The sequence below is a fragment of the Eublepharis macularius genome, chromosome 1 (assembly GCF_028583425.1).
Source record: "Eublepharis macularius isolate TG4126 chromosome 1, MPM_Emac_v1.0, whole genome shotgun sequence".
Classification (NCBI taxonomy): domain Eukaryota; kingdom Metazoa; phylum Chordata; class Lepidosauria; order Squamata; family Eublepharidae; genus Eublepharis; species Eublepharis macularius.
In genome coordinates this window covers 75,192,977-75,216,020 of record NC_072790.1, presented here as the reverse complement: position 1 = coordinate 75,216,020, position 23,044 = coordinate 75,192,977, and the positions used below count along the sequence as shown (strand labels likewise).

The window sequence follows — 23,044 nt, the reverse complement described above, 5'->3', positions numbered from 1 at the left end:
CCCATTTGAGCAAAACTGAAATGTTAATCAGTCTGATGAGAAAAACACAAACATAACTATATTTAGAATCACTAGCAGAAGTCTCCATTTTTTAGTGCATCCAGAAGCAAAGCACCTCAGTTTCTTGCTGCTCCCCAACATGTTGATACCAATCGGGTTTCCTTTAAAAACTCTAGAAGCTTCCATTTTGCCTCGTCTACTATATGTTCTTATGGGATCTCCTCTGGTGCCAGTAGATCCTGAGCGATAGCGTAATGACTGCAATGAAATAATTACAACTGTAAAATGAATACATACTTAATTACACTGCTACTAATTTCTCAAACATTACAATAGTCTCAATCCAACTTTCAATGTGATATGCTGTAGAGTCACTAAACTGAAAAGTTACTAGCACAAAAGACAGAGAACCAAAATCTTCTAACTGTGCTATAGATAGAGCAATTTGCAACATCATTTCTATGGCCGGTTGTTGGAAGTGATTTATAAATCTCAGCTCAAGAATTAAAATATGAGGTATCAATTCTTGACCACTGTGGCCTAACACCTTTATCTTAAAAAACAATGGAACTGAAACTTAATAAAAGCATTCATGCATGAGAACAGTCTTTGAGTCACATGTAATGACCTTACAGCCAATAATTCTAGCTGTTATCTTTCAAGATCTTTTCAGCAAGTTCCACCTTACAGAATGACAGCAGCAATATACAGTCCAGAAAACCTCTTGGAATATCTGGCTACTTTAGCCACTGGGGAAACTTTAAGCAAAAGGGCTTTCTAAAATTCTGGACCAGAACTATAGTTCACAGCAGAAGCAATCCAATGTCATCCTGACTTAGGACAGAATTCATAACAAAATGTTACTGGCCTGCAGAGGAGAAAAATAAAGGTCTGGATCCCACAATCCAGCACAAAGCACTGGTGAGCTGGGAAGTTTATTCCCAGGTTGAGGGACCTGCATGTACTAAAAACCACACTGATTAGGTGGTTGTAGTGAAAAGAGTTTTTAACCCTCCCCCCCCCCCCTTGACACAGTGAAGCACAAAATGTGCCCCCAAACACTACTCCTTGTGGGGCAGGAGACCTATAGTAATGGCTTTAAGCTATCGGTATACTTCACTTTTCTCCTGATACAGTCAGGATCCAAAGTGGTGACAACAATAAATAAAATACAAAAAAATATTATTATTATTATTATTATTTTTAAAAATTAAAATAATTAAAAGCAGCCAATTAAACTAAAACAGATAATTAAACTATGAAGCCCAAGTCCATTCAAGTTGCCCTACAAATTCTTATAAACAACACTGTCCTACAGCCTCACCAAAAGGTCCCAAAGAATAGCTGCTTGCCTCATTCTTTCCAGGATGCTGCTTTATATAGAGATGTGATGGGACAGAAAAAAACCAGAAACTTTGGGAAACCGGGTTCCTCCACCCAGACCTCCTCCCCGTCAAGGCTTCACAAGTTTAAAAAATAGCAATTTTAGGAAGTAGTGAAAAAACCTCCTATTAAATATTTTATTTTTTCAAATGAGTATGAAATGCTTTAAGGACTAGGCTGGCTGTCAGGGTCATGGCCCCTGCCATACCCTGAAGGCTTGGAGTTCACTGTCGGGTTGTACACCTATCTTCTGTGGCATACTTTGGGAGTGCTTTTTCTCGGTCCCTTGGGACAGAGAGTGCTTCTTCTCTGTGTATTAAACTTGCTGAGGAAGCGGCTTGAGAAGCTGTGTGAAGCTGAGAAGGAATGCGGTTATCAGCGTTGCCAAGGAGACGTGGCCGGATGGCTTTAAGAAGGACTGGATTCCTAGTCATAACAACTCTACTTTCTTTCACTTTACTTTCTGTTGCTGCATAAATAAGAACATAGCTAAGGGGGGGGGGGAGGTTACAGTAGAATGGGTTGTGCTTGAAGGGTTTATTATGCCTAATAAGAGGGGGGACTTATTCCTGACAAGAAATGTCTGTTGTACTGTACTATTAGATTCTCAATAAAGCTTTAACTCATGTCTCCATGGACTTGTGCAGTGAAGTTACTGGGATCTAAATTGGCAGTCCCTGACAGGTTGTCAAGAATCATTCTTCACCCCTGAGAGCTGGACCTGAGTAACCGTTGACTCCCATCACCGGGCCATGGCTGCAAGCATAGGGGGTACTGGTACTACAGTGCCAACAGAGGAAAACCTTGAAGACCTTACTGACGGCGTGGGCACAACACAGACGTGCTGGATGGAGGAACTGCAGAAGACTTTGCTGACAGGCATAGGCCCAACACAAACGTGTTGGATGGAGGAACTGTGGAAATCCCCGCAGATGTATATGGGCCCAATGGGGATGTACTGGCTGCAGGAGGGGTGCTGCCCCAGATTGGACTAGAAGAAGTCCAGTGGTCTGGGGTTATTGGAACCCCACGGGGATGGACTCCTCGCATGGTGTCGGTTAGGAGGATGGAACAATGGGATCGTCGGCAGGGCCAACTGTTTGCACAGACCCTTGATCAGGGAGAGGATATTCTCAGAGACATCGAGGACCTGACAGAAGACAAACTTAAAGACCCCGCAGAGGAACGAGGTCCCAACACAAGCGCGTTGGGGGAGGGAGGGGCGCTACCCCGATTCATTCTCCCAAGAAGTGATCTTAGCTGCCCGGGGTTGTTGGACGGCCCCTCAGGGGCATCGACCGGGGGGGGGGGGATGGAACAACAAACTGTTGATGGAGTCGACTGTTTGAACCTCCATTAGATCAGGGAGAAGGTATCTTTGAGGGAGAGGAGGACCTGTTCCAGGAACCAAAGACAGAAGAGAGGCTGGGGGCAACCTTCAGGGAAGAAATACAAGAACTTCGGGCTGAGGTGGGATTACTGAGGAATGATATGTATGTGTTGATGGGAAGTCTCATTTGCATGAATGCATGCATACAAAGTATACAATGGCAACTACTCACTGCTGTCCCGCCAGGACAAACCGTCCACCTGCCAGGAGAGCAGCAGCCCACCCTGCCTACTTTCCCAGACGGGCAAGGAGGGCCCGCACTTTCAATTGGGCCAGGAGGTCCAGAGCCAGTACAGCCGCCTACTGCGCCTAGTGGAGGGCCGCTGGGAGGGTTCCCGGTACAGCCACCCAGAGGGACACCGGGACCGCTGTTCCAACAGCCATTGGAGCTATGTAAGCTGGAAGCTTGCTTTTAAGGAGACCCTGAAAAACTGGGGTACTTCTTAGTGCAAGCGGCAGAGTTCCTGAGAAAATGGGGCCACATTTTCCATGATAAAGCCAGCCAGGTGAGTTATCTAAGTTCCCAGTTGGGGGGAGTGGCAGCAAAATGGTATGTCATGCTCTACACAGCCAGAACACCAGAACTGCATAGTGTGAGAGCCTTCCTGTGCGCACTTAAGGCACAATATGAAGACTCCCTCAAGGAGGAGCGGGCTAGGACTAATCTGAAGAGCATGAGGCAAGGGAATCATTCAGTGCAAGAGTTCACAGCAGACTGTAGAGCGCATGCAGCAAAGCTGCAAGATTGGAATGAGTTGGTGAAGGTGGAATTCTTCTGTGCCAGCTTGAACCCAGATTTAGTGGCTATGGCCATGATCCAAGATGACCCACGTACCCTACTCAGGTGGATCCAGTTAGCATGTGAGATTGAAAACCGAGAGCAAGTGGTGAAATTGATTTTTCATGAACCTGATCAATGAAGTACTGCACAAGTTCTTGTACAAAGGGGTGGTAGTTTATCTTAATGGCGTGTTGATCTACACGGATAGCTATGAAGAGCATGTGAAACTGGTCAGAGAAGTGTTGAGCACTCTTTATGCGAATAAACTGTACGCTAAATTGTCCAAATGTACGTTCCATAAGGAGGAGCTGGACTTTCTAGGATACTGGGTCTCCTCAAAGGGCTTGGGGATGGACCTGGCCAAGGTGTAGGATGTATTGGGGTGGGAAGCCCCTAAAACAAGGCAGCAGCTTCAATGACAGATATGAACAGGATCCTGACATCTATGAAAGCCACTAGTTGTGCACTTGATTCTTGCCTATCTTGGCTGTTAAAATCAAGTAAAGACCACATAAGTGAATCACTGAGGTCTATTGTAAATCAATCACTAAATCAGGGAATCTTCCTCCAGCTGCTTAAACAGGCAGTTATCCATCCACTAATTAAAAAACCATCCCTAGACAAAAATGATGTGGCCAATTATCACCCAGTCTCTAATCTGTCCTTTCTGGGCAAAGTGATTGAGAAAACAGTAGCTGACCAACTCCAGATCTTCTTGGAAAATACTACTGCTCTAGACCCTTTCCAATCTGGATTCAGACCAGGGCACCCCCATTCTGCAGTCACTGCAGTCAGCTACTGGTCTCAATTCAAGGTACTGGTTATCACATAAAAAGCTCTTCACGGCCTTGGCCCGGCATACCTACGGGACCACCTCCCTCTCTATATTCCTCCACGGCAGCTTTGCTCATTTGATCAGAGTCTCCTGCAGGTGCCACCCTGCACATGGGCGAAATCAACAGCAGCCCAAGCCCGGGCTCTCTCTGTGGTGGCCCCTACCCTGTGGAACAGCCTGTCTAAAGAGGTCAGGAGAGTCCCCTCCTAGCTTTCTGCAAACAATGCAAAACTGAATTATTCAAAAAGGCTTTTGTATTGTAGGGAGGGGCTCTCAGACGCTTCGCTAATGAGTTAAGTCTTCACCACCACCTATTGTCTTAAATATGAGCTACTTGTGCTTCATGTGATCTAATGTCAGCCCTAGAATTGCTTATGTTGTTCCAACATTTCTTCAACTCTGTACTGGATTCTTACTAATGCTATGTCTTTGTAAAATGGTGTTTATTTACCCTATGACATTGTTTATGAAAATGTCCTTGAAACTGACTGTACTAATCTCACACCATGTAATCCACCTTGAGTCTCAGTGAGAAAGGCGGACTATAAATAACATAAATAATAATAAATAAAAAAGAACAGGCACATGAAACACATACTGGAACTTTAGAAGCATGGTTTCCTCAACTGTTGCACTTAGTATGAAGCATCAAACATGCTGTCTCATATAGATGTTATTTAATCACATAATGAGACATAACACCAATGTCTTGAGATGGTGGTATTTTTCAATAAGGCTTAAATGTTGAAGTTCAATCTCCCAGATCCTTAGCTTAATTCTATTTTAGCTTTTGATTAACTCAAGGCTACTAAGCTATGAGGAGAATATCCAATAGATCATAATTTCTCTGACAGAGACCTTTTCCATTTTGACTGAAATGTGTCTATTAGCTTCAAAGGTGCAAACCCACAGGAAATAAAACAAGCTTCATGTAGTAATCAATTCATGTGTATCCATTTATTTATTATTTATTTTATTTGACTTATATCCCACCCTCCCCACGAATGGGCTCAGGGCAGCTCACATCATCATTAAAACACAATAAATTAATAGTCAACTTTAAAACATATTTAAAACTTATATTAAAATACTCTGGCGCCATTATACATAGGCTACTTTGGATACTAATAAAAGACCTGCATATGTCATAGCTGTGGGTAAAATGCATAGCCGAGGGCAGTCATAGAAGAGGTAGCAATCTTAGATAGGATAAGGAGGGACACCCGCTGGTCCTCAACCAAAGGCCTGGAGGAACATCTCCATTTTACAGGCCCTGTGGAACTGTAATAGGTCCCACAGGGCCCAGATCTCCAGCGGGACAGTGTTCCACCAGGCTGGGGCCAGGGCAGAAAAAGCCCTGGCCCTGGTGAAGGCCAGCCAGGCCAGGGACCACCAGGAGTTGTTTATCTGCGGAGCAGAGCACCCTGCAAGGGACATAATGGGAGAGGCGGTCCCGCAGGTATGCCGGTCCCAGTCTGTGGAGGGCTTTAAACACCAAAGTTAACACCTTGAACTGGATCCATAACTCCACTGGAAGCCAGTGCAGCTGGCACAGCACAGGATGGATATGCGCTCGAACAGGTATTCCTGTCAGAACACGTGCTGCTGCGTTCTGGACCAGCATGAGCTTCCAAAGAAATTAAACCTCTTTCCAGATACAAAATGTAAATACTCACTTTCTTTTCATCATGGGGACTGCAGGATCCATCACTCTCATCTATGCTCAGAAGACTTGCTTCACTAAACAGGTGAAGAACAGGAGAGAAAATATGTGCCATTATTAAATAATATTTTATTTACTCAATGACACTCAAGGCAGATTACAGAATATAAAAACAACTCAAAAGGATAACATAGGACATCCAATAAACAATGCGATAGGATTAGGATTACAGAATTACTAGATAATGTAAACAAAAAACTGTCTAAGGCAAGATACAGCATAAATCCAGAAAGTGAATGACAAAGCTAGAAGACAATGCAGTAAAAGCAAGAACATTCCTACAGTAAACACTGCAGTAGACTACAATTCTATTCCATTCTAAATGGAAAAGACGTTTATCATACTGGTGAGAAGAGGCAAGCTACTCAAGTACACAAAGACTTCATGAGTATTTGGGTGTGTGTGTGTGTTATTTTAGGACAGGAGTCAGCAAATCCCAGGTGCCAGATCACCTACGCACCTAGAAATTTCACTGTGCCCCCTAATATTTTCAGCAATAATTTTATTGTAGTGTATTTCCATATTTCTCATTCTAAATACAAAATGTACTTATCATTTTGCATCAGAATGTTTTGTTGCATGACAATTAATATGCCTGAAGTACTTATCGTTGCTTGTTTATATGTATACTTGCTTTTACAACTTTCAGTGATGCTGGATTAAATCATTTCCTAACCAGTTGCTTTCTATACTAGCTCAAAGATTCCATTAAAAACAGCTTTTTAAAGCTATAATGGAATTATGAGAAAACGGAGAAGTCAGATTAAGGTTAGAGGTTAGCTTTTTATTCCGATGACAACCACTTGGGGAGGCTACTTTGAGGGCCATGACGGCAGGATGTGTTACTTACTTGCAAAATTTGGTGTTGGGAGGACCAAAGGGGTTGTAAAGGGGTTGGAGGAGAGGCAATACTAGTTTTCATGTCTCTGTACTGGGGGGAATAACCAGTGAATGTGTGTCCTGGGAAGGGGGCTGCCAGTCCCCTGGTCTTGGGCAGAGGGAGATATGGTGGTGGGAGACAGACTGGCCATTACAATACAATATGGGTATTTTTCAGTTAGGGAGTTCAAGGATGTGGACAATATTCTTGCAGAGGTGAGATCTACCAACCACGCTCTCAACTCTTGCCCTTCCTGGCTAATAAAAGCTGCAAGGGGGTGGGGGGGACTGGCCAACTAGTTAAGGGGAAAGGTAAATGCTTCCTTGAGAGTGGGACTCATACCACCCATGCTCAAGGCGGCAGTAATTAGACCTATGCTGAAAAAACCTCCCTGAGCCCTACTATGTTGGAGAACTTAAGGCCAGTCTCCAATCTCCCATTCCTGTACAAGGTGTTAGAGTGGGTGGGTGGTCAGCTCCAGGGGTCCTTGAAAGAGACTGATTTTCTGGACCCATTTCAATCTGGCTTCAAGTCAGAATTTGGTACAGTGACTGCACTGGTTGCCTTGGTTGATGACCTTTACCAAGAAGTAGACAGAGGGAGTGTGACCCTGCAAGTTCTGCTGGTCCTCTCAGCAGCCTTCAATATTATCGACCATGGTATCCTTTTGACTTGCCTCTTGGGTCTTGGACTAAGGGACACAATGTTACAGTGATTCAAGTTGTATATGGGAGATCAGTCTCAGAAGGCTGTGTTGGGGGATTCCTGCTCTGCCCCTTGGCCACTGGCCTGTGGGGTTCCACAAGGTTCAGTCTTATCCCTTATGCTATTTAATATCTATAAGAAGCCACTCAGAGAGGTCATCAGGAGGGTTGAGCTGCAGTGTCACCAATATGCAGATGATACCCAGCTCTACTTTTCTTATCCACCTAATTCCAATGATGCTGTAGATATTCTGAACCTGTGCTTTGAGTCTGTAATGAGCTGGATGAGGGTGAGTAAGTTGAAACTTGATCCTGACAAGACAGGTTTTCTGGGTAGTAGAAAGGCAGACTAGAAACTTGAGATCCTTCCTGTTTTGGGTAGAGTTATAATTCCCTTGAAAAGTCAGGTTCGCAGCTTGGGATGCTGCTCGGTACAGCAATCACTTCGGAAAACCAGTTAGTCAAGAGTCATAGCAAAAATATTGTCCTCATTTAAAATAGTTCATTTTCACTTGAAATACGGAGCTGAAAAAGCAGGCAAACTTGCATTACTCTTCATATCTATGAGTAAGTGGAAATTAATGGGAAACCACTGAAAATAACTCTGTATAGGATTCCACTGTTGAGCAGATGCAAATTTGAAGAGCTGATTAACACTTAAGAGAGAGAGAGAGAGAGAGAGAGAGAGAGAGAGAGAGAGAGAGAGCGAGCGAGCGAGCGAGCATGTATAATGGATTAACAGAATCCAACCCTATGAGTTTTCTTAATATGTTTACCTTAATCATTGTTTCTGGAATAGCTCTCAGCATCTTTGGGAAATAAGTACCCTTCTTGATAAATGTGCATTAATATTAAATGTGTACATAACGCACTCTTAACACTTACATGAGAATATTAAGAGTTCTTGGAAAAAAGTCATCAGTTTACTAATGCATTATTATAATTGACTATACTTTTACTTTCAATCACCTAGATTAAATTGTCCTTACTCTTTCTCTGCATCTCCTTCACTTCCTTCTGAATGATCAAAGCTCCAATTATTTTTAAAGCCACCATCTCGTTTGGACTGTGATCTATCCAAAGCTGAAATGACAATAAGTTTGGATGAATTTTGGTTCCAAGCTAAATCTAATATACATATAAAGAGGGTCACTGTAATATGTAACAATCTCAATTACTGAGCTGATGGTAAGTCAGTTTAAACACAGACTTGATTGTTGAGCAGTTTTATAGCATACACATGCAGAAACTTTCCGAGATAGGTTAAGTCAAAAGACAGTAACTTGTCTAACACCATTCAGCAATTTTCACGTTTAAGCAATCTGATAGCCTAAGCCCAGCTTTCTAGCAATACCATGCTGATTTCAAAGCATGTTAGTCAACAATCCACCAGTAACATTACAAAAGAGAAGGCACCCAATTTCCTTCTGATTCTTGGCTGCTAAGTTTGAAAAAAATAACCATAAGTGGAGAACGTTCTAAGCAAGTTCCCATACTCCAAACTTCATTGATTAGCAAAGGGTACAAAGTGACAGCTTGCTAGCTGCTGTGAATGATAATTTCTTACCCCACTGGATACACTAATAAATATAAATACACACACACACTTTGCTACAAATAGATCAGGTAACATGCCAACACCTATTGTTTCACAGAGTCTAAACTTTCCATTAAACATATGCATTCACTTAAAGTCAAAGAACAAACAGGACCAGAATCACTGAGTTCAGCCTTGAATTCTGTGACTAATATGGTGTAAAAGAGATGCTTTTAACAAACTCCATTAAAGACACACCAGTTTGAAAGTACAGCAGAACAGCTTTAATAGTACTGATTTTCAGGGTTTACTTTAGCAATGGGACATTTCTGTTGCTGATTTAATTCATTACTAAACTACTGTTAGATTTTACTTACAAAACTGAAATGGTAATAACACTGGGATGCAGATTTCCAGTTTTTGAATATAACAGTTATCACAGAAGTCATGAATGGGAAAAAAGCACTTATACCTTTCACAGGCATACAATGATCTCTGTGTGTATCTAGGCTTATAAAAACTACTTACTTAGTTGCCTGTAGCAAATAACAATATCCTCCTCAAGTTAAGCTTTTCTTATTGCTCCTCCCCTCTTTCTATGAGACAGTAAGCTTGATGAAGCTGCTGCACAGCTAAGTAAATGCAATGAGGCAGGCTGGCTGTTCATCCCGCACTATCCCAAAATGATGCAAAAATGAGACAGCCAGTTACATCAGTTTCTCTTTCTGACACAGAGTTGAGCAAACACAGAGAATAAAAGATTGTAGTCTACTCACCTCTCCCACTTGATATAGCTCCTAGGGATATTGTAAAGATTACTCCCAATAGTTTGTGAAGCACTTTGAACACCCGTAAGTACTATATAAATGCTTAGAATTATAAAGTACACTTCTTGCTTTTCTATCACAAACAGAAAGATCTGCTGCTTTCAAACTCAGAGTCATAAACCTCATTCATCATATAGCCACACGTAGGGTCTTTTCAAACATGTGCTGCTGAAGCGCTATAGTACTCATGTTGGGACTGTACCATCTGTTTCACAAATTACTGTCATGTGACAACTACAGAACTTACCATATTACAAAGACTACTTGAAAAACTGCTTTTTCTAATATGGTAAATTGAGATTGTTCACAGAGATTGAGGCACTGCAGTTGCATGAAGGCTATGATATCAATTTATTTTTACTTTATGACCCACTTTTCTCTATAAGACTAGAGGCAAATTACAAATATAGAAACAATACAATCAGACAGCTTAAGACATCCAGTGAACAATGCAATAGGACTACAATTATAGAATTTAGAAAAAAATGGGCGACCCACAAGAACTTGTGAGAGGCATCTCATCCCCCCCCCCACACACACTATATTCCCTTTCCCTTCTCTGAAAGTCCACATACTTTCCCTTTTCCTGCTTCCTTCTCTCCTTCCCACCTACTAGCCATACCTATACCCATCCCCATCTTCAATTTTCCCTCCTTCCCTCCCCCATCCCCAATGTTTGTTTTATTTTTACACTTCAGACTTTTCTGCAAACTTGGCTCTTTTCTCAGGTCTACTTTGTCTGTCCACTGACTCAGTCTCCAGATTTCATTATCCTTGAGGAGGGTGGGGGGACACTGAGAATAGGATCTATTGATGAGAACAAACTGTCTAAAGCAAGCAACAGTTAGAAGATGATGCAGTTCAAGCAATATGATACTGGCAATAAACATTGCAGTAGACTACAATCCTATTCCCTTATGAAACCACCCTTATAAATTGTTCCATTCTACTACAGTTCTAATCCCTTTATGGAAATGCCCTCCTGAACATTTCTGAATAATTCACATGTATGAACTGACCCCAGGAAACAAAGATTCTGTTACAAATGAAGCTGCTGCCATCTCACTGTCATCTGTACCTTTTCCATTAGAGGCATCTCTTATCTCTTCAATTCAAACACTGATTGTATGTAACACAAAATATCAATCATATTAATGTGTATGATATTGGAAAACACAATACCATTTTAATAGAACAAAAATCCAAACTACCCATTGGACAGCTCCAAAAATAAGATACCTGTTCAGAAGGTTTGGCCTACACGCAAGAATTTTTTTTTAGAGAGACCAGGAATATTCCCAAGAACCTATTCTGAAATGTTCTGGAGTCTGAATGTTAGAACAGGGCACAATTGTCTGCAAGACTCTGCTATGCTTACCCACAAAAAAGCTACTCGTGGAGTTAGTCTATACCAGAAAAGGAAAAAAGCCTTACGAAGAAGCCAGCCAGCATAATAACTACAGTACATAGCTTCAGAATCTTAGCCATACAAACAGGGGTCATTTCATAGAAAAAGAGCTGCAGGGAATCATTACCATAACTCATTAGCATGTGCCACTCCCCTTGACCAGGCCGAAATGGCCGGGATTCGGCTGCTGCCAGAAGAGGGAGTGTTCCCCCACCTGGTAGTGGCCTGATCAGGGCTGTTTCTGCCCCAATCCAGGTCAAAAGGAGCTCAAAATGGACACTTTGGGCACGTTTTAGCCTGGATTAGGCCCCAAACGGCCCAGTTCGGGTTGGTGCCGGGCAGGGAAGAGGTTCCACGCCAGGCACCGACCCAATCCTGGTGGTTTTGGCCCTGATCCCAGCCAAAATGGACCCCAAATGGCCATGGCCATTTGGGGCCTGTTTGGGCCGGGATGAGGGTTGAAATAGCCCAGATCAAGTCAGTGCCACGCAGCGGAGGGTTCCCCTGCCTGGCACAACCCGATCCCATTTTGCGCTCGGATCAGAGCTGAAATGGCCAGAACCAGGTCAGTGCCAGGCGGGGGAGGCCTCCCCCGCCAGGCACCGACCCGATCAGGATGGTTTTGCCCAATCCAAGCCAAAATGGGCCCAAAACTGCCAAGAATGGCAATTTTGGGCCCGTTTCGGGGCCTAAACAGCTGGGACCAGGTTGGTGCCGGGCGGAGAAGGCTTCCCCCACCCGGCACCAACCCGATTCGGATGGTTTCGGCCCCAATCCTGGCCAAAACGGGCCAAAAATGGCCATTTAGGGCCCATTTGGGGCCAAAACGGCCTGGACCGGGTCCGGGTCAGGGAGGCTTCCTCCTCCTGGCACTGACCTGATCTGCATGGTTTTGGCCCCAATCCAGGCTGAAACGGGCCCAAAATGTCCCTAAATGGGCATTTGGGGCCTGTTTTGGCTCAGATCGGGGGATTGTGTTGGTGCTAGGCAGGGGAGGCTTCCTCCTCCAGGCATTGACCCGGTCCAGGCCGTTTCTGGCAGGGAAAGGGCCCTTTAAACGTCAGCTGGCCAGTGGGCTAATCTGGAAATAAGCTTCGAAAATCACTTATTTCTGTTTCTTTTTCCCACTTTGGAAATTCCAAAGCGGGAAAACCGAATTTTTCCATCCCTGCACACCCGTACTCAGCTGTCACAGCAATGCTAGGACCCAGTAACAAATTCAGGGGATGGGTGGTTATTCATTTAAAATAACCAGCTAGTTCTTCAGCTGCAGACTTCTATTCTCCATTAATTGTGGTACTTACGTTTCCATGGAGATCCTGCAATAGAGACCTTAACATACCACTGCACATTAAAAGCTCCTGCATTTTGCTTTTCTTACAGGATAAAAAGTGACATTTAATGAATCTTAAAACATTTCCTCCTGATTTACAGTGACTTACTTTGACTTACATCATAAGATATTAGTCTATAACAACATACAACATAAAGTTACCACTATAGATAACACAGTACTTCTATGAAAATACTGCAAAAAAACCCCCTTTGGACTCCAATTTCACCACAAAATGGAACTCAGGAACCGGTTTCCATCTCTTGCTCTAGATTTCTTCAGCTCTATCATTCCCCAACATTAGTCAAAGAATATGGCCTTGAGAGCAAGCATCCAAAAGTGAAATTCATTTATACCTACTAATTCAGCCCCATAGGAGAATCTATAACATTTTTTATCTCTCTGATATCCTGGCTGAACTTGGAATGCTGCAGGAGGGGCAAAATTAAGATTAGAGCACACGGCAATGCATATTTGAAATATATATATATTTGTGGAAAATATTAGAAGTCCTTCACTTTGTATGTATACAAATAGGTCCACAATGTATTTATAAAATTGGTCTATAAAAAAACCACAGGAAATGCTACTAAAGGCATGTTGCTCAAAGCAAGAGGCAGATTTCCAAAATAAGCCGTGTGCGGTTGCTAAGGAAGGCATTATCAGGCACAGAGACTGAAGCCAAAAAAGAAATCTCTTTTGGATTTTTCTTTTGATGTTAAAAAAAAAATCACACACCCCACCAACAAACATCTTATGGATAAAAAAATTTGTTATACATAATGTCTTAGATTTTGTCAAAAATCTGTCCTGATGGATGGATTTCCATCAATGGAGCACAACTTCCCACCTCCCCCATACTGCTGCAGTCCAAAATGCTGCTCCTGGATAACAGGGAACCACAAGGAACAGAATGATGGAGTCTGTCATACGAGGGGGAAATTGGCAAAATCACCTCTCTTGTGTGTGATAAAATGACTAGCAGAATCCAATCCACTATCAAGTATGCAAGTATTATGCATATTTATTATGTATAAGCTAAAGGACTATTAAGTTTGCTGGCCTAGCGTGTGATATGAGTATTTCCATTTTTCCCACCCTCTCATCCTAAGATCGTGTTTTTCTAAATGTATCCTTGCTTCATTTTCCCCCAAAGTGAAATTATTATCCAGACGCTAAAGTGAATTAAAAAAATTCTAAGAGTAGTCATGTTAGTCTGTTGAATTCAAATAAGAGAATCTTATGAGACAAGCTTTCATAAGACAGAAGCCCCTTCTTCATCTGATGAAACGGGCTCTGGCAATTTCCACCCCAACCCTTCTGCACAGCTTTGAAGTTACATGTGGGGGGGCATAGAAACATGGCCTTGCTGGAGATGCTCCATCTTATCAGGGAAATTGAAGAGTTTCTGGAAAAGAACACATGAAGCACTCCCAGGAGGGCAACAGAAGGAATAAGGTATCTCAGAAAAAGGACGAGCACCAAATACAGGAAGAGGTGCATGAAGGAATGAGACACACAGGAACAGGAAAATCAGGAGATGTTTTTGAGCCTTTGCTATGTCTTCGTGAATTTGTATCTATTTACCCTATGACATTATTTATGGAAATGTTCCCGATCATGACTGTACTAATATCACACTGTGTAATTCGCCTTGAGTCTCAGTGAGAAAGGCAGACTATAAATTACATAAATAAATAATTGTTAAGCAATCAGTTACAGATCTCCTCATAGATAATGACTCTGAGCTACTGGAACAGGGACTACTGTCCCAGGCTCCACAGAGTTCCAAGGACGTTTCTCAGGTCCTTGTGGATAAGACGATTTGTGCTTCTGTCCCAAAGAACAAGACGAGAAATGCAATGGTGACTGGGGATTCCCTACTAAGCGGGACAAAGTCTAAAGTGTGTTGACCAGGTTTGTCATCTCAACAGGTATGCTGACTACCAAGTGCAGGATGTGACAAAAAGGCTAGAAAGACTCACCAAGACCACAGATTATTATCCTTTCCTGTTCATCCATGCGGAAACAAATGATACTGCTAGGCACAGCCAGAAACGTCCTTGATATCAACTGTACTAATCTTATACTATATAATCCGATTTGAGTATAAGTGAGAAAGGCGAACTATAAATGACATAAAAAAATGAATAAAAGGGATTAAGAGGTTCTGGGTAAAAAGGTGAAGTACCTTGAAGCACAGGTTGTGATTTTGTCACTTCTTCATGCTGATAGTCATGGCTTAGGAAAAGAAAGAATACTGGAAATAAGCAACTGGTACACAGATGGTATCATTGGAAAAGGTCTGATTTCTTGGACCACGGTCTACTCTTTTGAGATGAAGGACTTATGTCAGGAGATGGTTTGTACCTCACAAAGGCAGGAAAAAACGTGTTTGACAAGAGCCTCTCAAACTTGTTTAGGAGGGCTTTAAACTAAATCCTGTGGAGAAAGGAGACAAAAACCCAAAAGCTAGTATGATGCCAATTACTGGAGAGAAGAGCACTAATGATGAGTGGGAAGGGTCACATAGCAGGAACCCATTAATCTGCAGACAAGGATAACAACGAAGCAGTCATGGCACATAAATCATGGCTTCTGATATCTCTACACTAATGCACAGAGTTTGGGAAACAGATGGAACTTGAATATAGGAAGGACACTATCACCTAACAGGCATTACTTGGTGGGATAAGATTCATAACTGGAACAACTTGTTTAGAAGGAATTAACTTGTGTAAAAGGAACAGATCCACTTTGGGCCTCTGTAACTCCATTACCTGAGGGACTCAAACTAAAGTGGTACTGGTTTATTTTTTCTGCACTAGAGAAATGCCGTTTCTGCTGCAGGCTTTCTGCTTCCTCAGTTGATCAGCTGAGAAGAGGTAAGTTTCCTCAGTCCATCAACTGAGGAAATGTACAAGGGGGTTGAGGGTTTTTTTTAAATGCACCAACATTGCAACATTGTTGTTTTAAAAAAAATTAAAAAGTGATTTGCTTTTTACTGAGATTGCTGTGCGCACACAACACGTTTTAATGCATTCTGAGAATTTCTGTCAGCCATTTTGCAGCTGATAGGTTGAGGAAACAAGCAAGGTTTTTTGTTTAATGCACCAAAGCTGGAACATTGTTGCTTAAAAAAAATTAAGAAAAACCTGATTGGTTGCTGTTCAACCAATCATGACGTAGGGTGATAAAGAGTGGCACCAAAGGGAGTACCAGGCTTCAAAATGAAAAAAACATTCTACACTTCAAAAAAACCATGATTTGACTTCACTGGAAAAAGAACATTGGGGTATGCGCACACGGAAAAAAAAACGCAGAAACCCCAGAGGAATATCATTTCTGCAGCTGATGCAGCCTTTCACTGTGCAGAACACAAAACAATCTGGGAAGCAGTTTGGAGACTGTATCATGCATGCAGAACTCTGAAATCGATGCAGTATGAGGCCAAAACCACCAAAAAAGGGCAGAGTGGAAAAGATCTGTTATGTTGTGATGTTAGATCCTGGGGAAAAGGGAAAGCTGAACAGTCAAACATACAGGTTGGATTTTAGAAAGGCTAATTTCAACGATATGCTGGGTAGAATCCAATGGTCAGAAATACTCAAAGGAAAAGGAGTTAAAAAACTCCTGGCTGGGAGTTTCTTAAAAGTAAGATATTGAAGCCACACTCATTAACTATTCCAAATTGAAAGAGACACCTAAAGAAACCCAGTGGCTCCATAAACAACTTTCTAAAGAGCTGAAAATTAAAAGGACATTTAGGAAATGGAAGGAGAGGCAAACAACCAAGGGTAAATATCAGGACAAATAGCCAGTGCTTGTAGGAAGAGTGTTGGGAAGGCTAAAGCTCAGTATGAGCTTAGGTTAGGAAGAGATGCTAAACACAACAAAAAAAGGTTATGTTGTTATGCTTGGAGCAAGAAAAAGAACAAAAAAGAGGTAGGCCTGCTATAGAATGAGGAAAGTGGAATTTTAACAGATGATAAGAGGGCAGAACTGCTCAAATTCTACTTTACCTTGGTCTTCTCTTGCAAGGAAAACTATACTCAACCTGGCAAAGAGCACAGCATAGGACAGAATTGCAGGCACAGGGGTGGTACATAAACACCTAGCACAGGGGTGGTACATAAACACCTAGCTTCTTTAAATGAAATCAAGACCTCAGGGCCAGATGAATTGCTTCCTAGGAGACTAAAAGAACTTGCTGATGGATGACAGTTTGGAGCCTCTGTCTCTAATAGCTGAGAATTCTTGGAGAACAGGTCAGGTTCCAGAAAACTGGAAGTGAGCAAATGTTGTTCCCATCTTCAAGAAGGGGGGAAACGAGGATCCAGGTAACTACCGACCTGTCAGCTTGATGTCCATACCTGGAAACGTTTTAGAACAAATCAGTCAATCAGTCTTTAAGTACTTAAAAAAAGAAGGCTGTTATCACTAAGAGCACACATAGGTTCCTCAAAAACAAGTCATGTCAGACTAACCTTATCTCCTTTTTTGGTACTACTTGTTGGATAAATGGAATGCAGTGGACATAATTTATCTTGTAAGGTTTTTGACAAAATTCCACATCATATTGACAAGTTGGTAAAATGTCATTGGGATGCTACTACTGTTAGGTGGATTTCTAATTGGTTGACAGATCATACCCCAAGAGTGCTTGGTAAACAGTTCCTCACACTCTTGGAGAGAAGTAACAAATGGAGCACCTTGGCCCTGTGTTGTTCAACAACCTTATAAATGAGTTTGATGAAGGAATATAGGAGATGCTTGTTAAATCTGCAGATGCTAAATTGGGAAGGGTAGCTAATACAATAAAAGATAGAATCAGGATTCAGGATGATCTTGACAGGCTGAAAAACAGGGCTAAAACTAACAAAATGAATTTCAACAAGGATAAATGCAAAGTTCTGCATTTAGGTAGGAAAAAATCAAATGCATAATTATAGGATAGGTGAGACTTGTCTTGGCAGTGGTACATGTGAAAAGGATCTAGGAGTTTTAGTCTCTCATACATTGACCATGACGTAGCTAAAAAGGCAAATACAATTTTGGATCACATCAACAGAAGTATAGTGTCCAGACCACATGAAGTGAAGGTATCACTTTGCTTAGCTCTGTTTGGACCTCACTTGCAGAACTGTGTCCAATTTTGGGCACAGCAGTTTACGAAGGACGTTGATAAGCAGGAATGTATCCACAGGAAGGCAACAAAGATGATGAGGCATTTGGAAATCACATCACACTATGAGGAAAGGTTGAAGGAGTTTGGTTATGTTTAGCCTGGAGAGGAGACAACTGAGAGGTGATATGATAGGGTTGTCAAATAGCAGATGGAGCAGAACTGTTTTCTGTTGTCCCAAAGGGTTGGACCAGAACCAACAGGTTAAAATTAAACCAAACATTTTCTGATAAACTTCCTGAAAGTTAAAGAGATTCATCTGTGGAACAGCCTTCCTCAGGAGATGGTGGTCTCTCCTTTGGAGGTTTTAAGTAGAGGCTAGATGGCCATTTTTCAGCAATGCTGATTCTATGACTCAGTATGAACTTATTCAGATTGTGAAAGGGAGGGCAGGAAGGGATGAGCCAGCGCTCAGCTCTTGTGGCCCTCTCTTATATGCCCAGAGTAATGCCAATCACCACTTTCGGGATCATGAAGGAATTTTCCTGCAAGCGGATCCTGGAGGTTTTTTGCCTTCTTCTGGGCAGTGAGCAGGAGTTACTGGGAAAGGGGGTGGTGATTGTCTGAGCTGTGAATTTCCTGCATTGTGCAGGGAGTTGGACTGGATGACCCTTGAGTCCCTTCAAGCTCTATGATTCTATGCTTTCAGTAGGGCCAATATTCTTCTTGCTGCAGTTCCCGTTAGATGGACTGGGATACCTATTAACAAGAGTATTGTGAAGACTTTGCTCCACTACAATGTTGCCCAAAAGTGCAACACTATACTCTTCCAGTTAGGAATAGAATAATTAATACAAGAGAAAGTTCAAGTGATAAAATCAGGGATATGGTGTGTGTGTGGGGGGGGGGTTTACCTGCTTCCTCCCATAAACAATTCTAACTACAGAAAATCCATTCTGCTCTTATGTATGCAGCCTGATCCTCAGTTCGGGTTTTTTTTTGGTGAAGATACAATTTAAGAAACAATATTATATGTATAAGTTCTTAGAAATCTGTGTGTTGTGAACTTTGAAGTGCTGTACTGCTATAGTTTTTAAAGGAATTGCGTTTTAAAAAATCAGCAACCATTATGGAAATCACGTGTTAGTAAAGCAGCAGTAGCTATTCCATATCTTAGATGGGGCTTCGGCTACATTACAAATCCTTTTCTATGGTAAAAAAATAAAATCAACCATGCCCCAAATCTTCTAAAGGAATACTGGGAATAAACAACATTAGTCATAGCCAGTACTGAATTAGGGACAAACCCACTCAACGTTATTGACATTAAAAGGCCCAGACATCTTTGACATGAACCACTGTATAAGATTTATATTCACAATCAGGATTCATTCATAAAATTGTTCTGAAGTCACTAATCTAGCTCAGTGAGGCTTATATCCTGAAAAAAAACAATGTGAAACACCAGCCGTTACTGACCTGTAGTGAACCGAATAAGGTCTTAAAATGAATTTACAGTTACAGTACAACCCTACACAATCTTGTAGAAGTTGTATGAGTTCAAGATACCATTAACAAGTAACATTCCCACAATATCTATTTAAACAATGTAAGCAACCTGCTTGAAAGAAAAGGCTGGATCATTTCCTTATGAACTGTCACAAATGTGACATGAGCTGCAGACTAGTGCCCTCCTCCTCATGTACAAATCTATTGCCAGGGAAAGGCTGCAGAGTATCCCCTTATAAGAAGATTTAGTTGTGGAAAAGGCTGCAGACCCTTTCATGCAAGTGGAGTGCTTGGTCTTGTTGGTTGCAAACGTGTAACAGACAAGACGGGAACTTACTGGCGCAAGCAGGGATAAATTGGCAAAGTTTCACCTTTGTCCTGAAAATCAATCAATTGCTGCAAACAAAGTCTATGGAATTTACAAATGTAGATAATACTGATAACAACAGACATAAGCATCTTTACATGCTTACTCTCTTCATCACATCTTTTTGGAGGGGTTTAAATGATGTAGTAAAAACTGCAGCAACTACAGAAGAAGCTGTTTCATACAAACAGCTTTCCAAGTGAAGCCTGCATTTTAGGCAGTCATAAACATGGATGGCTGCATTTGTGACTACGTGTTTAACAGTTTGGGGCTTGCATTAATAATGTAGTGCCATTTTTACTCCATTCTAAGCATTGTATTTTAAGGACATTTCATTCATTGATTCATATCTAATGAAGACAGTCAAACAGTACATGAAAATGCACTGATGGTACAGTGAATATGATTTCTGCATCATATCTATATCTGGTGTACAACTTCTGCAACCATAACAAGAAAAACTTGCTCTTCATAAATGATCAACCAGCATCTTGCTGCTCAATCATCTCTGTAACGATAAAAAGTAATGTGTGAACCTGCCTTCAGATTAGGTTTTTCATCTTACACTCTAAAAAATCAGCAGGAAATCTTACTACCTGAATCTAGGGGCAGAATTAAAATATACACAGCATCAATACTTACTTTAAGAGATAATACATCTGATATAATGATGATGATGGTAACTGTGCATATATACTGCTCTTCTACACACATTAGTGCCCCACTCAGAAGGGTTTAAGGAAGTCAGTGTTATATTATCCTCACAATATAGCTGGGGAGCTGGAGCTGAGAGCAGTGGCTTATCCAAGGCCACCAACTAAGCGGCAGTAGTGGGATCTGAACTAGCAGAGTGCTGATTTGAAGCCCAACCATTGAACTACTATGCTACAGCAGCATAATCTTATAAAACAGTAAACAATCTAACCCCCAACCACCTCCTTTGGAACTCTTTCTCCTAAGGAAAATAATTTTCAGAACAAGAAAAATAGGTTCCCAATTAATTTGTCTTGAATTTTTTTGCAGTTTATTAAAAGCTTTATTTCTCGTAATTAAGTAGGATAAGTATATCCTAAGATGACAATGGATAATCTAAAATGAGTCATATACAAACGTTTAACCTCTTTCTTTTTTTGTAATTTTTACATGTAATACCACAAAGCTTTCTAGTCACAAATATGACCAATTTAAAGCCATTCCCTTACCTTTCCAGGTACTTCACATGGGGCGAAGGTAAAATATTTCATGGCAATAATCAGACACTAGGTTGGGGGGATGAAAGGGGGAAACAGATTCGCGTCTTCCTAACACTTTCAAGATAGCATTTCACATTATTTTTGGCTAGAAGACGCTTATTTATGGAAGGGGGGGGGAAGCAGGCCACTGCCCAGAGAACCTGACCACAGGGTACAGCAATACACAAAAGTGTCTTGTTCAGTTAGCTTCAGTCCTTACCTAAACATTAACCTTTACTAGCCACATATCAGCACACCATCCCTTCTTCACTGGAAGCCCCCATTAAGCCTTCTTAACACACGCCCGTCTTTCCCTGCCCTCTAAACAAAAAGCACAGGTAAACACTACCTTTTCTTCTCCCTTGGGCCCTGCATCCCATACTACTTTCGGAAAATCGATAGGGAACTATACAGTTCCTCTTCCTACCCACACACCCAACGAGGGGGGGGGGAATGTGGGACCCCTCCTACCACCTCTCTTTCACCCTACACACTTACCTTCCAGAAAGGGGCTACTTCTGGTACCCCCAATGCTTCTGCCCCCTCCTCCACCACCTCCTCCACCGGCCATCTTCCCTCAGCCTCTGCTCCGTTCTCACACCATCGCGCCAAGCAGTTGTTTTGGCCCGGACGCCTCAGAGGCACAGCCAGAGGACTAGGCCTTCCCCCTCGGCCTGCGTCTTTTGCCGCCTTCACCGTCTCCCTCGCTCTCGTCGCCAGAGGCTGACTTGGCACTGACTAATTGGGGCGGGCGCAGGAAGGTGAACGCAGCCCCCAGCGCCCCTCACAAACTCGGGTCCAGTGCTCCAACCGGGCCTACACAGCGCCGGGGCCAGGGAAGAACAGCGGCAGGAGCAGGCAGCAGCGCCGGCTCCCTTCCTCCCTCCCTCCTTCCCTTATTGTGCCCAGCGTCACTATCAGCCCCGAATGGTTCTGCGAGACAAGGGAGGAAGGCCCGAGCAGCCGCGCTGGCTGCCTGCGGACGCTGCGCCGCCTGCCACCCAAAGGCAGGGACGGTGAAGAAGAACGGACTGGAACGACCCGACCGAGCTGGACTGCTCGGCCTGCGGCTCTCGAGCACACCCCGCCCGCTCGGGTTGCTACGGTTTGCTCTCAGCAAACCGCTGAGAAGCCTAGTTCAGTACTCATCTCTTCCCCCCCTTTCCAAAAGCAGGCTAATCCTTAACGCACACACAGGCCGGGGCGGGGGCGGGGAGGCGGTGAGTGTAGCGAATTTGCTCAGAAGGCGCAACACCTCTATATCCTTCCTCACCCCCGATACTTAAAATGGCTGCACCAGGGCTACGTTCATATAAGACCGTGCCTGTTTTTTCTGCGTTCCTTCTCTTCATGTACACACCTTTAAAGCTTGGAGGGACGGATACAAAAGGGGGGGGGGCGTAAATTTGAAAGTGTTCCGGAAACCCTGCGAATGCCGGGTGAGGCTAGCTTTCATTTTTTCCCAGGCAGGCGTCGTGTTCGTGGAATGGATCCAAATAAAGAGCAGAGGGAGCAGGTCTTTAGCTTTGCTAGACGTGGCATTTTACAGCTCTAGCCACAAGCCCGCACCCAATATCACAAGTTGGCCGAGGTGTGCAGTTAGGCACCCCACTTCTTAAAGTAAGCTCAACAGAAACTAATAACAGGATTTTATTCCAGTCAATGTTTTAAAAATTGGAGTATAAGAGTAGTAATTCATTTTATTTATTTGGTTTACAAAATTTATATCCTGTCTTTCTGCCCTCACAAGCGCCACCAAGGCAGATAGCAAATAAAAACATACACAGTAAACCCACATTTTAAAATTATTACCATTACAATCAATCAACCATAAAGTGCAGTAATACATCATTGAAACAAAACTATAACAAAGATATTAAAAAAATTAAAAAGTGGGCAAGGAGAAGTGAGAACACTCAAAAAGTCTTCACCTGATGGCAGATAATGGCAACAAAAAGGGGCAAAGTTTTGGTGCCAGTCATCATCGTGGCAGCAGCGTTCAGCACCAAT

The 23,044-nt window shown here is 42.5% G+C and overlaps 1 protein-coding gene across 2 annotated transcripts in view; it reads right to left on the bottom strand.

Moving 5' to 3' along the window:
- SENP6 (SUMO specific peptidase 6) overlaps positions 1-22,040 on the bottom strand; it is a 78,009-nt gene extending 55,969 nt beyond the window's left edge. For both annotated transcript variants that reach the window (XM_054977044.1, XM_054977053.1), the window contains exons 1-4: positions 21,533-22,040; positions 8,686-8,779; positions 6,066-6,129; positions 116-258 (exon numbers count right to left, since the gene is read on the bottom strand). In XM_054977044.1, the coding sequence (XP_054833019.1) occupies positions 116-258; positions 6,066-6,129; positions 8,686-8,779; positions 21,533-21,605 (374 nt within the window). In that variant the 5' untranslated portion in view covers positions 21,606-22,040. The remainder of the gene's footprint in view (positions 1-115; positions 259-6,065; positions 6,130-8,685; positions 8,780-21,532) is intronic.
- Positions 22,041-23,044: the final 1,004 nt, after the last annotated feature.